At 45.2% G+C, this 25,972-nt stretch overlaps 1 protein-coding gene across 3 annotated transcripts; it reads left to right on the forward strand.

Annotated features, from left to right (window-relative positions):
• Positions 1 to 12,038: 12,038 nt before the first annotated feature.
• On the forward strand, positions 12,039 to 23,199 carry FUS (FUS RNA binding protein). Of its 3 annotated transcripts, none has more exons than XM_077907401.1 (15): positions 12,039 to 12,172; positions 13,743 to 13,767; positions 13,861 to 14,015; positions 15,144 to 15,288; positions 15,481 to 15,671; positions 15,869 to 16,076; positions 17,686 to 17,720; positions 19,191 to 19,223; positions 20,287 to 20,390; positions 20,905 to 21,034; positions 21,511 to 21,612; positions 21,750 to 21,873; positions 22,179 to 22,279; positions 22,593 to 22,740; positions 22,999 to 23,199. In XM_077907401.1, exons 1-15 carry the CDS (start codon positions 12,160 to 12,162, stop codon positions 23,036 to 23,038), a joined length of 1,554 nt encoding a protein of 517 aa, XP_077763527.1. In that variant the 5' UTR covers positions 12,039 to 12,159; the 3' UTR covers positions 23,039 to 23,199. The 3 variants fall into 3 exon arrangements, with proteins under 3 accessions (XP_077763527.1, XP_077763529.1, XP_077763528.1); XM_077907403.1 differs by having other exon boundaries at positions 15,481 to 15,647; XM_077907402.1 differs by having other exon boundaries at positions 15,147 to 15,288.
• The last annotated feature ends 2,773 nt before the right edge of the window (positions 23,200 to 25,972 follow it).

Raw genomic sequence — 25,972 nt, forward strand, 5'->3', positions numbered from 1 at the left:
GAGAGAGAGAGAGAGTATGTGTGAGCTGGAGGGAGAGGGAGAGAGAATCTGAAGCAGATCCTGCACTGATTGTAAAGCCCAGCTTGGGGCTTGATCCCATGACCATGAGATCATGACCCGAGCTGAAAACCAAGAGTTGGCCTCTTAACCAACTGAGCAACCCAGGCACCCCTAAATTATATCATTTCTAAAGATTATCAATGAATAAAACAAAGATCACCAAAGTTTGAAAGAGCTTTTTTAGCTGAATATGTTTGACAGAAGAAGAAATTCACTGGGAGGGTTGCTGAGTGGGAAAGGTCAAGAGTTTTGTGTATTAGGAAGGGGTTTTCATGGTAATATGCTAATTATGAATGAAAAATGAACACTTTGGATAGAATGGGATGAATCCATAGGTCTGACCCGGTTGGTTAAAACAAGTCCCATTGTTCATTAATCAGGAAGGAATCTTCAGTTTGGTCCCATAAGGGTCTGGCAACTGGAAGTCACTCAAAGTCTACACCTGTTTATTAGCTTCAGCTATTGGAACCAGTTGTGGTGAAACACAATATTCAGTTTTGGTATCTCTTAGACAAGTATTGCTCTAAATGGAAATCTTCCTTTTTAAGAGATATGCCTCAGGGATCCGGCAGACTCAGTTGGTAGAGCATGTGACTCTTGATCTCGGGTTATAAGTTCGAGCCCCACATGGGGTTAAAGTTTACTTAAAAAGAGACAGAGAGAGAGAGAGAGAGAGATACCCTAAGTATGTTTCCTGCCTATTTTAAGATACTATTTGAGATTGCTAGTGTGAGAGCCGACCAAGACAAAAAAGAAGAGGGAAGACGGTGATAGCTATTTCTTTCCTTCTTTCTTGCTAATCAGACCCCAATTTTGTTCAGCTACTGGGTAGGCAACAATATGTTCATGAATGTAGGTCCCCTAACTCTGCCCAGGAGTACATGACTATGGCTCTGAGCCTCTTGGGGTTGACGCTGTTCCTCTTTACCAGAAATTGGTCAAATTCTAACCCATGGAAAGTCTGCTGGGGCTTCTGAGAAAGACTTTCTTCTCCTATTGAAAAGAAAAGTCTTGGGACGTCTGGGCATCTGCCTTCGGCTCAGGTCGTGATCCTGGAGTCCCTGGATCGAATCTCACATCGGGCTCTGTGTATGGAGCCTGCTTCTCTCTCTGCATATGTTTCTGCCTTTCTCTCTGTGTGTCTTTCATGAATAAATAAGTAAAATCTTAAAAAAAAAGAAAAGAAAAATCTTTTCAAGCAGAAAGGATCATTTTCACATGGCAAAATAATACTTCCTGGCATTGTGATTGAGGAGAGCCATGTGACTAATTCTGGCCAAAGAATTGTGAATTCTGGGCCAAAGCTTTAATTCTGAGACCTTCTGGCGCTTACTTTTTCCCCCTCATTCCAATAACCAGCAACGTTCCAGTATGGCCCCATAATGAGGATGATACTGAACAGAACCCTCAGTGGACATGAAGCATAAGCAAGAAGTAAACTTATATGTGTTAAACTACTGAGATTCTGGAGTTGTTTATTACTACAGCATAATAATCTAGCTCCGTAGATTTCAAAGTGAGGCCTGGGGACCTTTCTAGGTTCCCAAACCCTTTTAGAGGGGCTGTAAGATCAAAACAACCTTTATAATAATACAAAGAGGGAAGCCCGGGTAGCTCAGCGGTTTAGCGCCACCTTCAGCCCAGGACGTGATCCTGGAGACCTGGGATCGAGTCCCACGTTGGGCTCCCTGCATGGAGCCTGCATCTCCCTTTGCCTGTGTCTCTGCCTCTCTTTCTCTCTGCGTGTCTCATGAATAAATAAATAAAATCTTAAAAAAATAATAATACAAAGAGGTCGTTTGCCTTTTTCGATCTCCAGAGTATTTCAGAGACTACATAATGTGTAATGATAATTAAAAATTTATCAATTTCTAATATGGCCATAGCAGTAACCTACCTAAAGAGAAGCTTTTTGGAGTTACTTTGTTCTTCCTTCCTTTTCCTACTTTCTTTCCATACATATATGCATTTCCCTAAAACATTTGTTTTATGACATATCACACACAAGTCTATCTTTATCTATTTGCTTTTTATTATTTTAGATTTTATTTATTTATTCATGATAGACACACACACACACACACACACACACAGAGGCAGAGATACAGGCAGAGGGAGAAGCAGGCTCCATGCAGGGAGCCTGACGTGGGACTCGATCTCGGGTCTCCAAGATCACACCCTGGGCCAAAGGTGGTGCTAAACTGCTGAGCCACCCGGGCTGCCCACAAGTCTATCTTTAAATTACTGGGCCATCCAGAGCTTTGTATTTTATCCATAGGGGAGCATCTTTGCCATCACTTTGGGCTTCTGAAGCACTAACATAATTTACAAAGAGTAGATGGCCAACACATCTGTTGAAGCAGAGCAATGTTCCTGTGGTCTGTGCATCCTGAAACGCTTCTGCAGTGTTCAGGGCCCCAGCGGTGCTCCCAGCCAGCACATCAACCACTTCTGGCTGTCACGTCGCCAGCATGCTCACTGGAATCCGCACTGTTGGAAGCTAATTTTGTATTATCTGATTTATAATATCGTAGGCTCTCTCTGTTACAGGATAATTCCTATTGTTCCTTTCCCTACATTTAGGGGGGCGGAGTTTACACCCTTGTGTTTTATTTTTCCATCTCTGTGTAAAGGTTTCACTCACTTTTCAAAATCAAAACATGTTTTGTTTTTAAGCCTGTGCCCGTTTGCCCTCTGTGTTTCCTGAGTACAAAGATTAAAGATTAAAGGTTTTATTACTCAGGTATTTTAGAAGGTAAAGTAAGGGACACCTGAATGGTGCAGTTGGCCAAGCGTCTGACTCTTGGTTTTGGCTCAGTTCATGATCTCAGGGTGGTGGGATCCAACCCAGGCCGGGGTCCGTGCTCAGCACAGAGTCTGCTTGAGATTCTCTCTCTGTCTCCCCCTCCCCCAACTTGTGTGCATGTGCTTGAGTGCATGTGCCCTCTCTCTCTCTCAAATAAAATAAACACATAAAATCTTTTTTAAAAAATGATTATTTATTCATAAGAGACACACAGAGAGAGGCAGAGACTTAGGCAGAAGGAGAAGCAGCTGCCGTGGGGAGCCCAGTACAGGACTTGATCTCAGAACCCTGGGATCACGACCTGAGCCAAAGGCAGACGCCCAAGCACTGAGCCACCCAGGTGCCCCAAATAAAATCTTTTTTTTTTAAAGACGGTAAACTAAAAGTATGAATTATTGAGAATTACTAGGTAAAGCAGGTCCTGTACATCTATTTGCTTTTGGTAATAGTTAAATAGCTTAGACCAAAGCTGGAACAAAGGTATCTTTGGAGTGCTTGGCTGGCTCAGTCAGTAGAGCATGTGACTCTTGATTTCTGAGTCATGAGTTTGAGCCCCACGTTGGGTGGAGGTATCCTAGATTATCCTGAGATTTTCCTGATAAATTCCAATTACTCTCTGATATTTGGGTATTTAAATGGTTATTACATTCCTTAGGTAACACCACTGAAAAGAATTCTGGAAACGAATTCAAGATTATACAGGAAGATTCTCACCCAGGGAGTTTACTTGAACCATTTCAATGTAAATACTACTTGTCTTAGATCAGTAGAAGGAAGCTCTGAAATATGAAAACTGGGTGAATTACAAGCCTGCAACTCCCCTACATTTGGGTACATTTTGATACAATTGTCAGCAAATTTCTACACAATTTTGGTATTGTTCTAGAGAGTTTTGCCTATTCTCATAGAAAAGTAGCAATTAATTCCATTGAGCAGGATTATGTTATTTTTCTCTGTGGACTAAAATAAACCATGCCTGTATCTCGTTTTATACTCAGTGGTGGATAGGCTTTTGGGGTAATGTCTTTCTTCTCCTACCACAGAAAAGAAACACATCTTCCACTAAAAATTACTAAGGCCAAATACCCATAAAAATATCTTCTTACTTCAGTAAGGACAATCAGGTAATAAAATGCCTGAAACGAGAAGCAAATCTTCCAGTTTTATTATGCCACGTTTTTCAGACTTATTTGTTCAAACAAGGCTTTCCTGAGTTATATGAAGTTTTCACTAAAGAAAGGAGTTGCTGAACTATCTGGTTTCTAATCAGCTAAAATGTCAGAGCTTTTTATTTTTTTACGATTTTATTTATTCATGAGAGACACAGAAAGAGAGAGAGAGAGAGAGAATGAGAGAGAGAGAGAGAGAGAGAGACAGGCAGGGATAGGCAGAGGGAGAAGCAGACTCCATGCAGGGAGCTCGATGCGGGATTGGATCCTGGGGTTGGATCCTGGGACTCCAGGATCACGCCCTGGGCAGAAGGCAGGTGCTAAACCCCTGAAGCACCCAATGTGAGAGCTTTAGGACAAAATTCTTAAAAACAACAGCAACGTTGGAAAAACGACTCTTTAGTAGGAAGCAGAAAAAGCCATCATGGAAATTATCAGGGATGACCTCCTAGGTGTGTACTTGTGTCTGTCTGTGCTTTCTTGGTGTGTGTAGCCTTCCCAGGCTCATCTTTGGGGACCACCTGACTTCAAACAGTTAGTAGGGGAAAAAATTATGTAAACTATCTCACTGATTTGTTTTACTTTGTCACTCCTAGGGGCACTTGGGTGGCTCAGTTGGTTAAGCTAAGCATCTGATTCTTGGTTTTGGCCCAGGTGGAGATCTCAGGGTCCTGAGAGGGAACCTGGAGTCGGCCTGTCCCTCTCCCTCTCCTCCTCCCCGCTGCTCTCTCACTCTCTCTCCCTCTCTCTCCCTCTCACTAAATAAATAAAATGTTTAAAACAAAATAAATAAAATATCCCTCTTAGAAAATGTAAAGGGTGTAAGCGGATCACACTGCTCTAGATAGTTCCCTTGAGCATCTGTTCAAAAAGAAAAACTTTTCATATATATAATTTTCCTTTTTTGTTGCCCCACAGAGAAAGTCAGAAGTCTTATCAATGGTTTTACTTGTATCTTTCTGTCAGAAAATGTAAATGAATCTGAAATACATATACATTTTTGTCCTGTGCGTGTTCAAATCTTCTTTGCATGAAGTGAGGCATAACAAGTTTCGTCAGGTTCTTTTGCATATTTGTCAGGAAGCTTCTACACTGTTCCTCTTTCCCTTCTTCTTTTTCCTTTGTCTTTAGAGCTGAAGACCCTATGGTGTGCACCCTTGAAAAAGGCAAAGATGCCTGAATGCCCTCAGAGCCTTTTTTAAAAAAATTCATTTATTCATGAGACATACAGAGAGAGGCAGAGATGTAGGCAGAGGAAGAAGCAGGCTCCCTGCGGGGAGCCCAATGTGGGACTCCGTGCCAGGACCCCGGGATCACAACCTGAACTGGAGGCAGACACTCAACCACTGAGCCACCCAGGTGCTCCCCACCATAGCCTTTTATGTTACATTTTTCATAAACCGGATACCAGAATTTGGGGATGCTCAATGTGTTCCCCTGGGACATTTAACCAATTTGGAAGTGATTATGGCACAATGATGGGACAAGTTCCCACTGTCCCCAGACTCCTCACTCAGTATCTGCTCAGTTCCCTGGCCCTGCCTGCTGGAAGGCGTTGCCCTTTCTGCTCAGACCCAGAGGTCTGTGTGGCCCTTCAGCAGCTGGTGCAAACAGCTTTTCTCTTAGCGGAGCCCAATTATCTCACCAGTATTTACTCTCCCAGTTCTGTTTACCATGACAACCTCTCCTAGAGACACAAAACCTGAGTGGGCCCCATAGGGGCACTTCCTATCCTGCCCAAGGAAATAATAAAGCAGTTATTTCTTTCTTGAAGCCATATATCTTTAAGGATGGGTGAAAGAGAAAAGGACATTTATTCCCTCCCACTGTGTTCCAAGCCAAGTTGCAGGTGATTTGCAAATGGAAATATCATTTGATATTTGCAATTGATCTTCAAGGTTTCTTTTTTCTTTTCTTTTCTTTTCTTTTTTTCTTCTTTTCTTTTCTTTTTTTCTCTTCTCTTCTCTTCTCTTCTCTTCTCTTCTCTTCTCTTCTCTTCTTTCTCTTCTTTTCAAGATTTTATTTATTTATTCATGAGAGATACACAGAGAGAGGCAGAGACATAGGCAGAGGGAGAAGCAGGCTCCATGCAGGAAGCCCGCCCGATGTGGGATCCGAGGACCCCAGGGATCATGACCTGAGCCAAAGGCAGCCGCTCAACCACTGAGCCACCCAGATGCCCCAAGGTCACTTTCTTCTCTTCTTGCTTTGAGTGATAGAAAGTAGCAGTCTTTTCATGCCTGGAGGTCTCTGCTTAGGATGGTGTGGGTTTTGTTCTACAGAACAGCTAATTGGGGATGAATAAAATTCAGTTCTTGGGATGCCTGGCCGGTCAGTCGATAGAGCATGCAATTTATGATCTCGGAGTTGTAATGTCGAGCCCCATGTTGGGAGTAGAGATTACTTACCAAAAAAAAAAAAAAAAAAGGACAGAAGTTAAAAAAGAAAGAAGAAAGAAGTTCAGCTCCTGCTCCTTTCCCCAAGCCTTGAACCCCCCATTGGTTGCATTGGTCTGGAAAAAAGGATGACTTTCTCTACTTAGCACTGCAGGATGGAAGTGGCCCAGGTCTGGTTTAATGTCTGAACACCATCCCTCCACGCTGTTCCTCAGGATCAGTAAACACTCCTGAGATGAGAGACATTTTCAGCTATGCTTTCTGGGCTCTGTAGAGAGGGCCCAGTCAAAGTGCAAGGCCAAGACAAGAGCTTAGGCAAACTGTCTCCTCCCTCCTTCTCAGGTTCTTGCTGGTTTTGGGCTGACAAATCCTTTTTCATCTGGGAGTTTATCACCTCAGAGGAGGCTGGCCAATCCCATGATACTCACTGCAAAACTAATCACCCTGCCCACCCTGGTGGTCCCACCTTGTAACATCCTTTTACCACATTGCTGTGTTGCTCTGTAAGAGTCCATTTCTTTTTTGAATTGGTCAATATACATTCAGAGTAAGAAATTAAAATATAAAAGAGGATCCGGGGGAAAAGTGAGTTTCCTTCATATACTTGACCCCAAGTTTCTCAGATTCCTTCCCCAGAAATAACCACTGTCACTAGTTTTTTTCTTCTTCCAGATATTTTATAAACATATATTTATATACCTGTATATCAGTAATTAATTCCCCACCCCAAAACCCAAATAATAGCATAGTACCCACATTGTCCAGCAATTTGCTTCCTCCTCCCATTAATAATAGAGCTCGGGTATTCTTTGTATCTGTGCATTTAATCCACTTCCTTTTTTTAACCTCCTGGTATAGCTGTAAGACGGTGTTTCTCATTCTGGGGCGATTGCATTCTGTTCCTCTATTCCTATCCCCAGGGATATTTGGCAGTGCCTGGAGACAATTTTGGTTATCACAACTGGAAATTGTTATTAACATTTAATGGGTAGAGGCCAGGAATGCTGCTAAATATCCTTCAATATGCAGTCCCCCCACAACAAGGCCCAAGATACCAGTGGTGCTGAGCTTGAGGAATCTTGCTGTATAATAAAGTTGATCAGATCCCCTATGGATAGGCACATATGTGACTTTTAATATTTTGTTATATAGACCATGCTGCAATGACAGTAGTATAAATTGGAATTCTTAGTTGCAGATGATGTAATCCACTTTAATCAGAAAAAAGATTATGATGAGTGGTTATCAAATTTCAGATAGGATCAAAGTCAAGCTTGGATGCTTTCTACCCAGTAACACATACCAAGCCAAAGGTCCAACGATACCACAGAACTTTTCTTTCTTTTTTTTTTTAAAGACTTTATTTGACACAGAGAGAGTGAGAGAGCACAAGCAGGGGTAGTGGCAGAGAGAGAGAGGGAGAAGCAGGCTCACCACTGGGAGGGAGCCCAATAAGGGGCTCAATCCCAGGACCCTGGGATCATGACCTGAGTGGAAGCAGATGTTTAACCGACTAAGCCACCCAGACACCCAGAACTTTTTAAAAAATATTTTTATTTATTTATTCATGAGAGACACAGAATGAGAGAGAGAGGCAGAGACACAGGCAGAGGGAGAAACAGGCTCCATGCAGGGAGTCCGATGTGGGACTCGATCCAGGGACTCCAGGATTACGCCCGAAGGCAAGTATCAAACCGCTGAGCCACCCAGGGATCCCCCAGAACTTTTCTAATAGAAATAAATTCCAGTGCTGTGCTTCATGCCATTGACATAAATTATACTAGGGATGTTATAACCTCTGTAAGAGCTACCTACCTGTGAAGGGCCAAAGGCTTGAGCTACTATGCTGGCCAGAATATCTGAACTTTCCACACATGGTTGCTATCTCCAGTTTGTGGGTTCTGGGCTGCCCTATTTATTTATTTTAGAGAGAGAAAGAGAGGGCATGAGCAGGAGGAACAGAGGGAGAGGGAGAGAAAAACCCAAGCAGACTCCACATTGAGTGCAGAGCCTGATGTGGGGCTCAATGCAGGGTTCAATGTGGGTTCATTGAACCCACATTGGTTCAATCTCACAACCCTGAGATCACTACCTGGGCTGAAACCAAGTCAGAGGCTTAACCAACTGTGCCACCCAGGTGCCCTGGACTGGGGTGATCAGGAGACAGGCATGAAATTGGGAGTGTTATGGCTGGACATATACATCAGGGAGCTGAAGGCATGATGTGGTTATGATTGTCTAGACCCAGTTTTTTTTTTAATTTTTGTTTTTTTCAAGATTTTATTTATTTGAGAGAGTAAGCTAGCCCAAGAGAGAGCACAAGCAAGAATGGGGGAGGGCAGGGGAGGGGCAGAGGGCAACGGAGGAGCAAACTCTCCACTGAGCAGAGAGCCTGATGCGGGGCTAAATCCCAGGACCTGGAGATCATGACCTGACCCAAAGGCAGATGCTTAACTGACTGAGTCACCCAGGTGCCCCTAGACCCAATTTTTAAATTTAACTTAATTTAATTTAATTTTATTATAAAGATTTTATTTATTCATGAGAGATAGAGACAGAGAGAGAGAGAGAGAGAGAGAGGTAGAGACACAGGCAGAGGGAGAAGCAGCACCCCCCGCCCCCACAGGGAGCCTGATGTAGTACTCCATCCCTAGGGGTCACGCCCTGAGCTGAAGGTGAGCCACTCAGGCGTCCCAAAGAGTAAGATTAAATTATACTCAGAGCACTTAGAACAGTGTTTGATACTTAATAAGCCTTATCATAGTATTACACTATTTCTTTTTAAAGATATTATTTATTCATGAGAGACACAGCGAGAGAGGCAGACACATAGGCAGAGGGAGAAAGAAGCAGGCTCCTTGCTGGGATCCCGATGTAGGACTCAATCCCGGAACTGTGGGATCATGCCCTGAGCCAAAGGCAGATGCTCAACTGCTGAGCCACCTAGGTGTCCCTATAGTAATACACTATTATAAATATATTTTATATGTATATCTAAAATTATAATTATTAGGGATCCCTGGGTGGCGCAGCGGTTTGGCGCCTGCCTTTGGCCCAGGGCCGGATCCGGGAGACCCTGGATCGATTCCCACGTCGGGCTCCCGGTGCATGGAGCCTGCTTCTCTCTGCCTGTGTCTCTGCCTCTCTTTCTCTCTCTGTGACTATCATAAATAAATAAAAATTAAAAAAAAAAATAAAATTATAATTATTAAATGTTAATTATTAAATTGCGTATTTTGTATACTAATGCATCCTCAGTGCCCAGAACAATGCCTGGAACACTGTAGATGTAGATGTTTATTAAATATTTGTAGAATGAATGAATGAATGAGTCATAGGCTTCCCTTTGCCTTACTCCAGAGTCACACTGTCCTTCCAATGGGGTGGGTTTCAAAGTGTTCAAGAACAAACTGGTCAAAAATCAGGAATTGTAGAAGTTTGTGGACAGGCCTAGGGCATAGCCCTCAATTGTTTCTTTAGGAAAAAGTGTTAAACCTACAAAGGAATCTGGAACCCAGGTCAAGGGTGATTTGGGAAGGAATATCTGCATGGCACGTGTAACAGGAATAACTCCATTTGTCTTGTTTTAATACTTTTCTTTTTAAAGATTTTATTTATTCATTCATGAGAGACACAGAGAGAGGGAGAGAGAGAGGCAGAGAGAGAAGCAGGCTCCATGCAGGGAGCCTGATGTGGGACTTGATCCCTGGTCTCCAGGATCAGGCCCTGGGCGGAAGGCAGGGGCTCAACTGCTGAGCCACCCGGGGATCCCCAATACTTTAAAAAAAATTTATTTATTCATGAGAGACAGAGAGAAAGGCAGAGACACAGGCAGAGGGAGAAGCAGGGAGCCCAAAGTGGAACTCCATCCCAGGTGTCCAGGATCACACCCCCGGCTGAAGGCGGGTCTAAACCCCTGGGCCTGCCCTTGTTTTAATACTTTAAAATTTCCTTCTCTAGGCCAGGCTGATTCGAATGCAAGTTGCAAGTTAATTTGAATTCAACTCTCTGTCCTTGCTCTCACAGAGAGTGAACAGGCTTCAGGACACTATAAATTGTCCATGTAATCAACAGAAGCAGTATTTTGGGGTAGCTCGGGTGGCTCGGTGGTTTGGCTCCGCCTTCAGCCCAGGGTCTGATCCTGGAGACCCTGGATCTAGCCCGCATCAGGCTCCCTGCTGCATGGAGCCCGCTTCTCTGTGTCTCTGCCTCTCTCTCTCTCTCTCTCTCTCTGTGTGTGTCTCTCATGAATAAATAAAATCTTAAAAAAAAAAAAAAAAAAAGCAGTATTTTGCAGCCACACAGACCTGGACTGGAATCCGGTCGAACCCTTAGCCACCCTATAATCTGGATTGTGCTTGGCCTTTGTTGGATGCTTTCTTGCCTATAAAATGGGAGATACCTTTTCTTCACAAGATGGTGATGGGAACACAATCAATTAGCGTTGCTTTTTAAAAGATTATTTATTTGAGAGAGAGAGCGGGCACACCGCAGGAGCAGGAGCAGAGGTGGGAGCAGGGAAGAGGGGCAGAGGGAGAGGAAACCTCAAGCCACCCCCAACTGAGCGAAGAGCCAAGAGAGGGCTCAATCTCACCACCCTGAGATCACCACCTGAGCGGAAATCGAGTCCGATGCTTAATCAACTGAGCCATCCAGGCGCCCCTGAAGATTTTATTTTTAAGTCACCTCTACACCCAACGTGGGGCTGGAACTCATAACTCTGAGATCAAGTCACACACGCTCCACTGACTGCACCAGTCAGGCGCCCCTGATTGTACATTTTGAAACCACTTACACTCTCTATAAATATCAGTTATCACTGACCCTCCACGTTGGTTCCTTGGTAGGGCTTTAGGAAAAAAAAAAGTTCTGCATCAGTAAAAGAAGTAAGGGAGACCCTAATCTAACTCAACGGCTCTGACGTCCAGGAGGGCCTGGGCTTTCCCGTCCCACCGCTAAGTCAAGGGCAAAATCCAGAAGAGGTCTGGTGGGCGATCAGGGCTGGGGTCCGGGTTAAGCTCCTTTCAGGTCGGACGTCACGATCCACAATTGCTGGCAAGGACCAAGGGAGACGCAAACCAGAAAGATGATGGCAGGGGGAACCTGCGACGCGGGGCGTGTGTTGTCGGGGGGGAGGGGCGGGGGGAGGAACGTTTGAGCCGGAGAGGGAGGTTGGCCCCGCAGGGACCAAGCATCTGGTGCAGTGGAAGGGCACCGGGGCGCAGGGGCTCGCCGTCCTAGTGAAAGTGGGGCCCAGTGAAAGGGGCCAGCCGGGAGAATTTCGGTTCCCGCCCCGCGACTCCCGGCTTCGACTACACTTGCGTCCGCAGACGCCCTGGGCCCCTCGCTCCACCCCCAGGTGGGAGGGGTCAATGGACCGTACCATGATGCCCTTCTAGGGGTGGAGGTGAGGCTTGGGCCAGTCCTGCAGGGAGAGCCAGAGTACTTTGCTAGGAAAAATAGGGTTATGTATGTTGCCTGCCAAGTTTCTTAATCGCTATGCTTCCCCTCTGTCTATGAGGATCCTCGGTACTCCCTGATGGGTTGCAGAGTCCAGCCACGCTCCCCCCTTCCCTCTCCGCACTTCGTGCATTCCTCCGCGGTACGTAGGCGGGGGAGGCGTACATAAGCCTCGACGCAGGAGGCGGGGCCGCTCAGTCCTCGAGGCGTCGGTGCTCTGCGGTGTTGGAACCTTGTTGCTTGCCGGCCTGTGCGCGCGTGCGCGGACATGGCCTCCAACGGTATGTAAGGGCGCGAGGCGGCGGCGGCGTGCCGGCCTGGGGCTTCGGTCCCTCCCAGCTGGGCTTTTTTTTTTTTTTTTTTCTTTTCTGATGGGACCCGGGTGGCGGATCGCGTGTAGGGTTTTCTCGCACCGCTGTGGCGGGAAGCAACGGGAGGGGTGGGGGGGGGGGAGGCCTGTGTCGCCATTTTGTTTCGCTTCTCCGGCGCCTTGCGCGTGGTAGGGGATCTTGCCGTCTCAGTGCCTTTACTTGAGGTGAGATTTGACACGGACGTTTCTTGGTAATTTGAAACGTGAGGCACGCATGGAAACGCTCGGTCCCGAAGCCTTCCCACCCCCCCCCCTTCCCAGCCGCGAGCTCGGGCCCCGCTTTGTCGCAGTGCTGCATCCGGGCACTCGGTGCGCGCACGCGCCCTGCTGGCCCCTCCCCCCTTTCTCGCGGCGCGAACCCCCCTCCCGCCTCGTGTTAGCCCTGCTTTTTGTCGCGATACTCTCCGCTGCAGGCTCCGCAGCGCGCGTCGGGTGTGGGCCTAGCCCCGGGGGTCCCTCGGGAAGGGGCGGGACCGCCTGCTTCCCGCCTCGGTTGCCACGCGGCCGGGGGCGGAGGCTCGGGATCGGGGCCGTGCGCCCGCTTAACGGTTTGGGGGAGGCCCCTAGGGGGTCGTCTAACGGACTTGGGACAGGGCCCGAGGGTTTTCCCGCCTAAATTTCCGCTTTCCGTGGTGGGAGCCGAGAGGAACGGCCGCCCGAGGCCACACCCTCTCCCGATCCTTTGCCCTTTTCCTGCGGGGAAGCGCCTCGTTTCCTGTACTGAGGAGGTGATGAGTTGATCTGGGTTGGTGCGCCTTCATTGGGGGCGATTTAAAAGCGCTTTCGCGACATTTGGTTTGCCGAGACTCCCAACAGCCCTCGAGGAAGGCAATGCAGATGAGCAGACGGAATCGTTTGGAGGCACGGGGCTTGGCACTTGAGTCCCAGTTGATTGACCTCCGAAAGCGAACTCTGTGATGATCTCTGTTATTTGGGGTCGGAGAGTTCTCTTGGTTACGTGGCTTTGTACTAAAAAAGCCCACGTTGTCATTCTCCAAGATTAGGCAAAGGGTGAAGAATGGCCTCATTTGAGACCTATCTGTTCTTTGGGCTTGGTTGAGAGAGTGGAGGCCGCATCCCCCTCACTGCTGCCTTTGGCTTGCATCAAAATCTGTCCCCAGTTTGTGACTTTAGCTCGACTGTTGATGATACCTTTCCCCTAGAGTAGGTAAGAAAATAAAATGTTATGTAGGTTTGTGCAGTTCCTGACATCAGTTGAATTCACAGAACATTGTAGTTTACCACCAAGATTCGTTTTTTTTTTGTTTTTGTTTTTGTTTTTGGTGAGACTTCTTGGTATCCATTGGGAGAAAACTTGATTATGACCTGCCATCTTGTCCTTCCTGTCATGAGGGAATTTCTGCCTTTTCTTGCAACATTGTTGATACTATCTGAAGGCCCCAGGGCTTGAGTTAAGAAATTTAATTCTGTTATACTCTCAAGGATGGCTGAAGGTAATGTAATTGTATTTTCTTTTGCAGACTATACCCAACAAGCAACCCAAAGGTGAGTGTTGTTTCAGGACTTCCAGTTCGTAGGGTGGCAAGGGTGGCTAAGGTATCTTTTCTTGATTCCACTGGTTTTTTTCTTTTTTTCCAGCTATGGGGCCTACCCCACCCAGCCTGGGCAGGGCTATTCCCAGCAGAGCAATCAGCCCTATGGACAGCAGAGTTACAGTGGTTACGGTCAGTCAGCAGACACTTCAGGCTACGGCCAGAGCAGCTATGGTTCTTCTTATGGACAGACCCAGAACAGTGAGTCTCTTTTAGTGGGTTACCCCGCCTCTTCCTGCTCTTTGAATGTTGCTTTTCTTAAACATTGCTGAAATGTTGAAACTGTATTTCTTTATTAGTAGTCTGTAACCCTTGAACTTTTTTTGGAGTTTGAATCTTTTCAAACAAATATTTAATTGGTTTGTAATTCTGGTTCCTTTTATTTCTGACTTTGAATTTTTCTGTTTATATTCTCCTTCCCATTTCCCTTCAGCATGACAATGAAATGTGGAGAGGAGAGTATTCCCTAAATGGAGAAAGTTTTAGGTTTTTTTTTTTTTTTTTAAAGATTTTATTTATTTATTTATTAATTGAGAAACACAGAGGAGAGAGAGAGAGGCAGAGACACAGGCAGAGGGAGAAGCAGGCTCTGCGCAGGGAACCCAACGCGGGACTCAATCCCGGGTCTCCAGGATCACACCCTGGGCTGAAGGCAGCGCTAAACCACCAAGCCACCTGGGCTGCCCAGTTTTAGGTTTTTCATACAGGGAGGAAATGATTTGCTTAAAGATGTTTGAAGTCAGATTACTATGTATCATGGTGATACACAAACGGTAGAATGTACCTTGAGATCCTAATATGTACATAATGTGGGTTTCCCTATTTGTACTACACCCTTCTGAGAGGGTTAAAATACTTAATGAATAGGAATAGGAATCTCTTGGGATGGGATGCCTGGGTGGTTCAGCGGTTGAGCGTCTGCCTTTGGTTCAGGGCGTGACTCTGAGATCAAGTCTCATTGGGTTCCCTGCATGGAGCCTGCTTCTCCCTCTGCCTACATCTCTGCTTCTCTCTCTTTGTGTCTTGCATGAATAAATGAAATACTTTTTTTTTTTTAAAGGAATCTCTTGGGTTATGAATAGTATGGTCCTGGAGACTGGCTTTGGGATAGGTGTGATGAGATTAGAACTCTGAAGTTGGTGGAAGTTAAGAATATTAGCCTTAGGGTGGGAGGGGAAGGGCATCTTTGACCTTTAATTTAAAAGATTTCCAAGCAGCTTCCAAGAGGCTGACTTTTCAAGTGTGGGTAACAGTAGTAGTACATAAAGTTTTCTTTAACTTGTTTCCTGCCTTTTTTCTCAGAGTCTTTATGATTTCTTTTACTTGTAGCAGGCTATGGCACTCAGTCAACTCCCCAGGGATATGGCTCAACTGGTGGCTATGGCAGTAGCCAGGGTTCTCAGTCATCTTATGGGCAACAGTCCTCTTATCCTGGCTATGGCCAGCAGCCAGCTCCTAGCAGCACCTCGGGAAGGTAAGGAGTTTGAGGGGGAGGTTTGGAATATGGTTAGAGGTGAATTGATAAGGAATGATGTGATCAACAGGAGCAATTAGGTGGGGGGAGAGGGAGGAGTCTTTGTAATGGAGTGGGGTAGGGAATGGAATGCGCCAAAGATGAAGTCTTGGACATGCTGCATTCTGATTCTGTTTGTTTCTCTTTCCTTAGTTATGGTAGTGGTTCTCAGAGCAGCGGCTACGGGCAGCCCCAGAGTGGGGGCTATGGCCAACAGTCTGGCTATAGTGGACAGCAGCAAGGCTATGGACAGCAGCAAAGCTCCTATAATCCCCCTCAAGGCTATGGACAGCAGAACCAGTACAACAGTAGCAGTGGAGGTGGTGGCGGAGGGGGTGGTGGAGGTGAGGGGTCTTGAGCTTTGCATCATTCCTACTTTTTGTAGAGATTTATATATACTGCTTGGCCCCTTAACTCTAAAAAATTCTTAAAATTTTTTTTCTTGTTTCTTAGCTGTCTTTATTTTCATCATTCTTAATCTTTTGGTACTGTTTAATGCCACGTGTGTTTTTTCTTTAAAGAATCCTTTGTTTTCTGACAGGTAACTATGGCCAAGATCAGTCCTCCATGAGTGGTGGCGGCGGCGGTTATGGCAATCAGGACCAGAGTGGTGGTGGCGGTGGCTACGGGGGAGGCCAGCAAGACCGTGGGGGCCGCGGCCGGGGCGGTGGCGGTGGTTACAACCGCAGCAGTGGTGGCTATGAACCCAGAGGTCGTGGAGGTGGCCGTGGAGGCAGAGGCGGCATGGGGTAGGTGTTCTTGTGAGCTAGGGCGTAACATCAGTGGGGAGTGTGAAGGGTTGCATGAATCTCCCTTGAAGCTCAGTTCCTTAGTGCATGGTTAGTTTTTTTTCTAGGGGTTTGTGAGGGCTTAGAGTTGGGGGTATTGATGGTTTCTTTGTACATTCCCATTTTTTTATGAGAATTGGGGAGCCTGAACTCCCACCCACACCTCTGAATAGAGATTTGAGTACTGACACTTGTATTTCCAAAGAAGAAGGGAAAATATACATGGGTGTATGTGGATTGGAGTCATTGATATCCTAGGCAAAAAACATGGAAGTAAAGTCTTCTTTCGCTGCAAGGGAAACCGATGATCCCACTCCTGGTAATAGGGAAACTTGTTTACATGTATTCCCATGTGTCCTCTAAAGGAGTTGCTAATGCTTAACCTCATGACTTCAGCTTCCAGGAATTGGCTACTCTTCCCGTATATTGTAGTCATTTGAATCCATGAGCTTGATTTGCAGTAATTTGACTGGCAGTAATGATTTTGTGTGTGACTTGGTTTATGGAGCTGTCTGAAGTGTGCAGGCCTTTTGGACAAAATATGCTTGACAGTGGTGTCCCATCTCTTTGCTCCACTGTCCCCCTCCCCTGGTTACTTGTCCAGCTGGACCTTCTCTTTCTTCCCCTTCCCGCTGTAGTTGATTGAAGTAAAACCTTAGATTTGATGTTAAAGCATTGGTCAAATCTGTTGGTAAACATGATTTGAAGGACCCTCCTCTGTCTCCCTTTGAAAGGGGAGGAATGTCAGTGTGTTACTCCTTTTTGGGAAAAAGTAGGTTTTTTAAATGAGAGTTTGTATATGGTAAGTATTCAGAGGTGGGTGGGGGCAGTCTCAAAAACCATACGAAAATAAGGAAAACTCTGTTGTGTGCGTGTGTTTAATGCAAAACTTTAAAAGAAAAACAACTGTTATGTGACTGTTAACTTGCTCTGCATTTTATGTGCCACAGGTATGAAAGGTGACATTGCAAAATACTCCGCTCTTCTCGCAGTGTAGAAGGGGTGACCCCGGGGGTGGGGGGAGATCAAAAACAGCTCAGTAGTTAGGATAGGGCTTAGCTAAGTTTGTCTTGCTTTAAGGGGAAATTGCCTTTGGTTTTGACTTTTTATGGAATGGGGTTGGGTCTGCTTGCTGCTTTCAAAGCAAAAACCACAAAAATGTGTTCAGGGCTACCCCAGCCTGGTGTGAAATGTCTTCTGGGTGAATTGGGGGTAGGGTTTTTAAACCAACTACTGGGTTGTCCACCACTCACGACAAGAGGAAAAAACATCTGCTACATCGGAAGAACGACCAAGGAAAATGGGTCATTTTTTTTTCCAGAGGAAATAGATCTATAACCTTTTAAAAAGCAAAATCCTTAAAAACTGTGTGAGAAATTGCACACGTGTGTGTGACATGCTCAAAGGTCAGACAAGGGGTGGTCAGGAAGGGAAATGTATTTTAGTAGCCACTTGTATCTTTTTCCCAAAACACCTACCCATGTTTGGGGAATGTTAAACAAAATCAAAAAAACGCCCTTTTGTAGCCGTTGGAAGCTTCATGTCCTTTCTTCTAACTTGTCTTCTCCAGCGGAAGTGACCGTGGTGGCTTCAATAAATTTGGTGGTAAGTGAACAGAGTTTCCAAAATTCCCAACTCCCAGCAATGCTTTGTCTGATTGTTCATTTGCAGATGTTTTAGCGTGTTTTAAGTGTCAAAAGGTTTTGAAGTGTCCAGAACCACCTCCAGAAAGGGGTGGGGGAGAATGCCACCTGCTGCCAGTTGTGTGCTAACCTGGAGGCAGGGGAGTAAGACTCGGCAGTCGTCTGGTGCCAAATTGGTTTGACCCAGGTTACTAAGAGGTGTTTAGTAGGCCTCTGACAGGAGTGTTGCCACACCTGGCACTTAGTGACCACCATTTTGAGAAACTGGAGAGTGTGCTGGAACACGTGGTGCCAACTTGGCTTTAGGATCCTTTTGATCATTGTGTCCAAGGCTAGTGTGTGTGTATTTAACAACCTCCAAATGTTTTAATTCTGGAAGGGGGATGTGAACTATTGCCCTGCCCTAGGGATGGTGAAGTTGGTATATACGTATCTATATATTAAATACTGAATGGTGTCAATGCAATCCTACATATACATACTTAACTCAGATGGGCAAATAGAGACTAGCTCTGGGAAGGAAGGTGTGGACAACTACAAAGAAAGGTTGGGAGCATGTGTGGCTCATGGGAAATAACCAGGTCTTAACAGCACAAACTGAATTCATGGAAAAATGGCAAATTTGAGAAGTCTCCCAGTAAGCTGGAACTTTTCTGGTTTGGTTAACTAACAAAAGGTTTCTTGATTTGTCTCAACATTTAAAGCCAAAGGCTTGGGTTCATGATTTAGGTGTCATTGAGTGTGGGTACAATATTTATATATGGTGAATTCAGATAAACTTTGGTCAAAGATGGTCTCTGGAAAAAAAATAGAGGCTGCATTATGGAAATAAGATTTCTGGTCTGTTCCCTGGGACATGCTTTAAAAATACAATAGTTATTATGTATGTTTTTTTATTTTCATGTGGTTGGGGAAACAACATGGTTTTAAGAATGGTTTGTAAAGATGAAATTAAAACTTGTTCCACAAGGGATAAATAAGTGTCTTTGGTGTTAAAAGTTTGGAGAAACTGGATGGATGCATATCACATTGCTGGTGGTGAGCCCCTTTCTCTCTGGGGTGAGAGAATAGGGCCAAGCTATGAGTTGGTTTTGTTAACTGCAATGGGTCTCCCTGCTGGCCCCCCAATCTGTGCTGAGGACATTTCCCAGCCTGAGCTGGGGGAGGCAGAATTTCCTGGACTGTGGAGTTGTCCCTGTGGGGACTCAAGTTACATACAGATCTTAAGGGGCCTGTGTCTTCCCCAGCCCTGTCTAGGAGTTTCTCTGGGTAGGCAACCCAGGACAGGGTTTGGATGAGGCTGTGAGCATTTACTGATCATTTTGCAAGAGTTTGGATTGGTGTTAAATTTTTTCCTTGTCTGTCTCTCCTTCTTGACTAACAGCTTCTCTTTCCTTGTTTGTTTTTTTTTTTTTTTTTCATGTCACTTAAGGCCCTCGGGACCAAGGATCACGTCATGACTCTGGTGAGTCTACAGCTGGCATGAAAGAATGGCTAATGTGGCATCAGGACTTAGGTTGGCTGTTCTTTGACACTTGAGGAATCTGAAAAAGCAGGTGTGGGGGTGTACCTGGGTGGCTCAGGTTGTGATCACAGGTCCTGGGCCCGAGCCCCACAATGGGCTTTCTGCTCAGTTGGAGAACCTGCTTCTGCCTCTTCTATCTGCCACTCCCCTTGCTTGTGCGTGAGCGCTTTGTCAGGTAAAAAAGTAAAATCTTTTCATAAAAGGAGGTTAAAGAAGGAAAATGAAGGGAAGGGAGTTTAGGTGTTAGAATTAACAGTGATCTATAAACAAGCATGTATCAGAAATAATCTCAGTGGTTTATTTCCCCAGCAATTTAGTAGGTTTGGGAGGAGCCTGATAATCTGCATTTCTAACAAGTCTGAGGAGATGGTGATACATCTGTGGTGTAGACCATGTTCTCATACTGCAGTGGATTTTAAAAATGTGGATCATGACCAAATTAGTAAATGAAAAGACCTAAAGGGAAGGATTTGGATTTCAGTGTAAAAGAGGTTTTTTATCTTGTTTGCAGTTGAAAATTGACAAACGCTAGCGTGATTATTGTGTGATCTTAGGCAATGAACTCCTGAGCCTCTGTTTCTTTTATGGATGTTAACAATTTTCCAAGGAGTGTTGTAAGACTAAATTTAAATTTGTGAAATGGCTAATATACAGGCACTCAGATAATAGAAGGGAGGTGGTTTTCTTTCATTTGACCTTAAGATTTGTTTCTTGAATTTTATTCTCTCAATAAAGATTTTTATTTATTTGAGAGAGTGAGTGAGCACAAGAAGGAGAGAGAGAAGCAGGCTCCCTGCTGAGCTGGGAGCCTGATGGCAAGGCTCCATCCCAGGACCCTGGGATCATGACCTGAGCTGAAGGCCAGACATTTAACTGAACCACCCAGGTGTTCTCTTAAAATTTCTTTGTAAGCTTAATTAATATCCAGTGTTAAAGTTGGATTTAGAGTCACTTGTTTTGTCTTTGCTTGTTTACAAATTCACATTGTTTTTTGTTCAAGCAGAACAGGATAATTCAGACAACAACACCATCTTCGTGCAAGGCTTGGGCGAAAACGTTACAATTGAGTCTGTGGCCGATTACTTCAAGCAGATTGGTATTATTAAGGTACTGTGGAGCATAGTGGCTGCTTTTTCTGTTGGTACTTCAGGTTTTTGGATTTCCCATGTTAGTAAAAATAAAAATCTTAACTATTGCCAGCCTAATTTGTTGAGGAAAGAACGCTAGCTGTTGACATTTTCTAAAAGAAAGCACATCTTCATACAGAAAAGCACACTTTAGGGATACCTGGGTGGCTTAGTGGTTGAGCGTCTTGCCTTCGTTCGGCTCAGGGTGTGATCCCGGAGTCCCAGGATTGAGTTCCGCATTGGGTTCCCTGCATGGAGCCTGCTCCCTCTGCCTATGTCTCTGCCTCTCTCATGAATAAGTAAATAAATAAAAAGAAAGGCACACATGATAAAGAATGTCCTAAACTTTTGAACTTGTAGATTATAATCTTTAGTTTTAGCCGTCAAGTGAGATCATTATGATGACTTAAAATTCCAGTTAATGTGAGAAGGAAACAGTAGAAGGTGGGTAGTGCTATCTTCTGAGACTCATGCTATCTCGTTTCTTTTTTCAGACAAATAAGAAAACAGGACAGCCCATGATTAATCTGTACACAGACAGGGAAACAGGCAAGCTGAAGGGAGAGGCCACGGTGTCGTTTGATGACCCACCTTCTGCTAAAGCAGCTATTGACTGGTTTGATGGTGTGTATGAGGAGGCTGGGGGGGATGGGTTGCACAGGGCAACTAGCCTTAGAAAACAGGTCACATTTTGAAGGTTCCTTTTAGGTTTTCAATAGTTTTTACTTACTACTTTAGTATATACAGTTGGTCCTCGAACAGCATGGGGATTTAGGGCCACTGACCTCTTGTGCAGTTCCAAATCTGCATATGACTTGACTTCCCGAAACTCAGTCATTTGACTACTGTTGACTTGAGCCTTACTTGATGAATTGGTAAACTTGTTTTGTATTTTGTTATTAAAATATAAACAGGAAGTTCATTTAATATGCCGTATTTGTTGTAAAGTCCACATATAAATGTGCACAGTTGTAACCTGTGTTCAAGGGTAAACTGTTGTCTTTGACTTACGTGTTTTCAATTATGAATGTTTTCAGGAAGGTGTAGAGTCTTGGTTGTACCAAACTTAATAGTATCTTTTTACATCTTTATTTCATTAGGTAAAGAATTCTCTGGGAATCCCATCAAGGTCTCATTTGCTACTCGGCGAGCAGACTTCAATCGGGGTGGTGGCAATGGTCGTGGAGGCCGAGGGCGAGGAGGTGAGGACCTACTTTGCTGTTGGTAAAAAGAGGTGATGGGTAGAGTGGAGAGGATGGTAAAGGGCTTGTGTAGGAAAAGGAGATTGGGTTAAATTAAACCTGGAAGGGGAACAGACCCATATTTCTGTCTACACTAGGACCCATGGGCCGTGGAGGCTATGGAGGTGGTGGCAGTGGTGGCGGTGGCCGGGGAGGATTCCCAAGTGGAGGTGGTGGTGGTGGCGGCCAACAGCGAGCTGGTGACTGGAAGTGTCCTAATCCGTGAGTGAAACTTTTTCTTTTAGTCCTTTAAATGTGGTGTTGTTTGATACTAGGGCAGAGTCAGGGATCTTCTAGACCTGTCAAGGCCACACTGATGGAGACAACTTTGGTTGAAAGCATACCTAATTAAGGCTGTTAGAGTGGGTACGATAGTGGACCAGGTCCAGTAATCTGTTCCTGTTGCTCCTCCTGGGAAGTGTTTTGGCCTGAGGTCCGTTTCCTCCCTCTGCTCTCTTAGGTCACTGGAATCTTTTCCTAATTGTTGGTTTACTCCCACTTTTCCAAATTTTCTGTCTTTTCCTCAGTATATGTGAGAACATGAACTTTTCTTGGAGGAATGAATGCAACCAGTGTAAGGCCCCTAAACCAGATGGCCCAGGAGGGGGACCAGGAGGCTCTCATATGGGTAAGAAGGGACAGAACTGGTAATAAGAGGTTGGGATCACAAAGCCCTTTATTTTTTTAAAGATTTTATTTGTTTGCTTATTGGTGGGGGTGAGGAGGCTGGGGAGAGGGACAAGCGGTCTCCATACTCAGTGTGGAGCTCGAGGCAGGGCTCTATCCCACAATTCTGCTTGACCTGAGCCAAAACCAAAAGTCAGATGCTTAAACTGAAACACCCAGGTGCCCAGAAAGCCCTTATTTTTAAGCAGGGAGGTTTGAGGAGGGAAGGTAGGACGGATTTAGGGGTGTATGATCTCATATTTCTTTTGTCCTAGGGGGTAACTATGGAGATGATCGTCGTGGTGGCAGAGGAGGCTATGACCGGGGCGGCTACCGAGGCCGAGGCGGGGACCGAGGGGGCTTCCGAGGGGGCCGGGGTGGTGGGGACAGAGGTGGCTTTGGCCCTGGCAAGATGGACTCCAGGTAAGACTCTTAAATTGAAGTGAGCTTTGAAGAGAGGTCATATGATAGGAAGGTTTCATTTTGAGGGCTAGTTTGTAAAGCTGAGATTATAACCATAGTTGGGTGTGGAAGGAGGGTAGGAGAATTACCTTGGGGAACTTCTTTGTAGATCTCATTTGCATTGTAGAGATAAGACTTTCCTGGGGGAAGATGGGGTTTGGGGGTTGGGTGGGTGGAGAGGTTGGCGACTCAAACCTAATTAGATACTCTTTTTTGCAGGGGTGAGCACAGACAGGATCGCAGGGAGAGGCCGTATTAGCTTGGCTCCTGAGGTTCTGCAACAGCTTTTCTTCTTGTACCCAGTGTTACCCTCATTATTTTGTAACCTTCCAACTCCTGATCACCCACGGGTTTTTTGTGTCGGACTATGTAATTGTAACCATATCTCTGGTTCCCATTAAAAACCATCGTTTTAGTTAATTTTTTTCCTCTTCCCCCTCTTCACTCCACTGGAGGATTGATACCTGGGTCAGGAATGTGGGCAGTTTTTCTCTTTCAGATCATCCTGCCTAGCAGGAACTGGAAAAATTTGTTCCTGCTTAGCAGGAACTGGAATAAAGTGTTTGATAACTTGGTCCAGGGGAGAAAAAGTCAAGTGGCATCTTTGAAAGTAGAGATTAAAACTTCTGTTTGGCAAAAATTGGATGTATGAATGGGGTAAGTGAATGTGTGGGGTCATGACTGTGGCTCAAAATATATGTTCAACTATATGCGAGTTTTTCTTTTCCCACGTTTATTTACATGCTGGTCTTGATATACTGTTGTATCAATTTTACCTTTTTTAAGATCCTTGGCTTTTTGACAGTTTTCTAAGGATGGGGCTCATATAAAGCCCCCGATGTGGGACTCGGTCCCTGGATCCCGGGATCATGTCCTGAACCGAAGGCAGACGCTCAACCACTGAGCCACTCAGGTGTCCCTGGGGCAGTATTCAGATTGGCTGGCACATAACCTAGCCAAATTGGGTCTTTGGTAGGAAGGAGTGTATACCTACGTCATGGCAGATGATGGAGTTGCATGGGTTAGTTACATGGCTCTCAGAATCAGAAAATGGTAGAACCAAGACTGAGGCCTAGCCTTAGGACTTAATTTTCATTTCTTAGCATTTTCATTCTGAAATCAGTGTTCTCCAGGGGACAAACTCCTGTCCAAAAACCTTTGTTTGCTTAGGTCTTAAGAGGTTGCTAAATTTGAGGGAAGAGGGACAGGAATCAATTGGTGGTAAAGAGAGGGAAGGTTAGATGGTGAATGTGTCGTGTGTTCCCCCCCCCGTTTTCTTGAGGTGGAGCTTGGGTAGGTAGGTGCTGTAAGAGGACAGTGTCCTCACTTTCATATCCTGCCTAGACTCAGGGCTGTGATCATGGTATTTTTTTTCACTCTAAATTCTATTTGACAGCACAAGCAGGGGGAGGGGCAGGGAGAGGTAGCAGGAGGCTCCCTGCAGAGCAGGAAATTTCTTGGGACCAAATCTCAGGGACTCCCTGGGATGACCTGAGCCAAAGGCAGACACCTCACCATCTGAGCCACCCAGATGCCCTGATAGTATTTGGAGATTTTTAGGCTTGAGCCTTGATGGTGGATAGCCCTCCCTTTTCAGTGAAGGGTTTTGGAGATGAAGGGTAGGACCAATGAGTTAAAACCTTAGACATTTCTCCTCAACTTTACCATATGCCTTTCCTCACCCCCCCTCCAATTTTTGATTTTAAGTTTTCAAGTATGAATTTAAAGGACTTAACTTTACCTGCCAGTGAGTTATTGAGTATGAATATTTTAGTCAATACAGAACTGAAAATTATAGCCAGTAGCAAAATATTTTGCTGTCAGAAGTATAGCTTGTGGAGTCGCTGGGACTCTTCTTTCGGAAGTGCTTTCCTCTCTTGAAAGTTGTCAAGTATGTTGAAGGTGTTCTCTGGGGAAGGTTGCTTCATCAAACTGGGTGATGAGACAGGGAAGTGATTGCTTTGTCGAAAGAAATAGTTGCTTTACTGTCTCTGAGTGGGGGTGCTCAGTAATCCAAGAGTAGTTTGTGAATGGCTAAGGTTCTCCCAGGCAGTCCTTTGGTTTGGCTGTTGAATTTGGTACATGTGAGAAGCCTTCATTTAGAGCCAAGGATGTGCCTTTACTATTTATTATTTGATCTGCTATTTGCTCTGCTTGCTTAAGTGATTGATTTGAGTAACCTTATCCATGTTAAGTTTGTTTCTGCTGCACCTGCTAGAGTTCTGCTGTCTAGGGTTCAGTTACGGTTTCTTGATCCCTGTTGAAAGGGATGAAGGAGGTTGGAGCTCCTTGTGAACTTGATTACTGACTTGAGACTTACCATTACAGTCATATCTTTAAAAGGGTTTAGTGATCATTTTTTTTTAAAGATTTATTTTTATTTATTTGAAAGAGGGATAACAAGAGCATGAGCCCCAGGGGGAAGGAGGGAGACCAGTAGATTCCCCCAGAGTGAGGAGCCAGATGTAGGGCACAGTCCCAGGACCCCGAGACCGTGACCTGAGCTGAAATCAAGAGTCAGACATTCAGCTGTGACTGAGCCACGCAGGTGGCCCATGAGTGGCCTTGCTTTTAAAGGAAATAGGGTCCCAGGTTTCTGGTGAGTTGGTAGATCCAGTTTGGAGGCTTTTCCAGGACAATGGATGGAGATGGAAATACCAGCAGAGGGAATTGGTTCAGTTCCGAGCAGCTTGTTTTGGTTGCAGGTGCGTTGGGTCAAAATATGAGATCCATGGGGTTTTGGAATTTGGACCCTCTTTCTTTTTTGCAAAGCCTGGCCAGCAGCAGCTAGTCTTGTTTCTCTGGTGAGGGTTTTAGGTTTTTTAGTCCTTTATTTTCTAAAGAATACATTAATCTTATTGAAGTATGGAAAACCATTTGCTTTTTTACTTTTATTTTTTTTAAAGATTTTATTTATGACAGACAGGCAGAGGGAGAAGCAGGTTCTGTGCAGGGAGCCTGACGTGGGACTCAATCCCAGCTCTCCAGAATCCCACCCTAGGCTGAGGGTGGTGCTAAACCGCTGGGCCACCGGGGCTGCCCACAGTTTGCTTTTTAAAATTTTATTTTTTATTTATTTTTAAATATTGATATATTTATTCATGAGAGGCACAGAGAGCCAGACCGGCAGAGGGAGAAGCAGACTCCCTCTAGGGAGCCCGAAATGGGACTTGAACCTGGAACTCTGGGATCA

Source organism: Canis aureus, chromosome 8, assembly GCF_053574225.1.
Source record: "Canis aureus isolate CA01 chromosome 8, VMU_Caureus_v.1.0, whole genome shotgun sequence".
In the NCBI taxonomy this organism is placed as follows: Eukaryota; Metazoa; Chordata; class Mammalia; order Carnivora; family Canidae; genus Canis; species Canis aureus.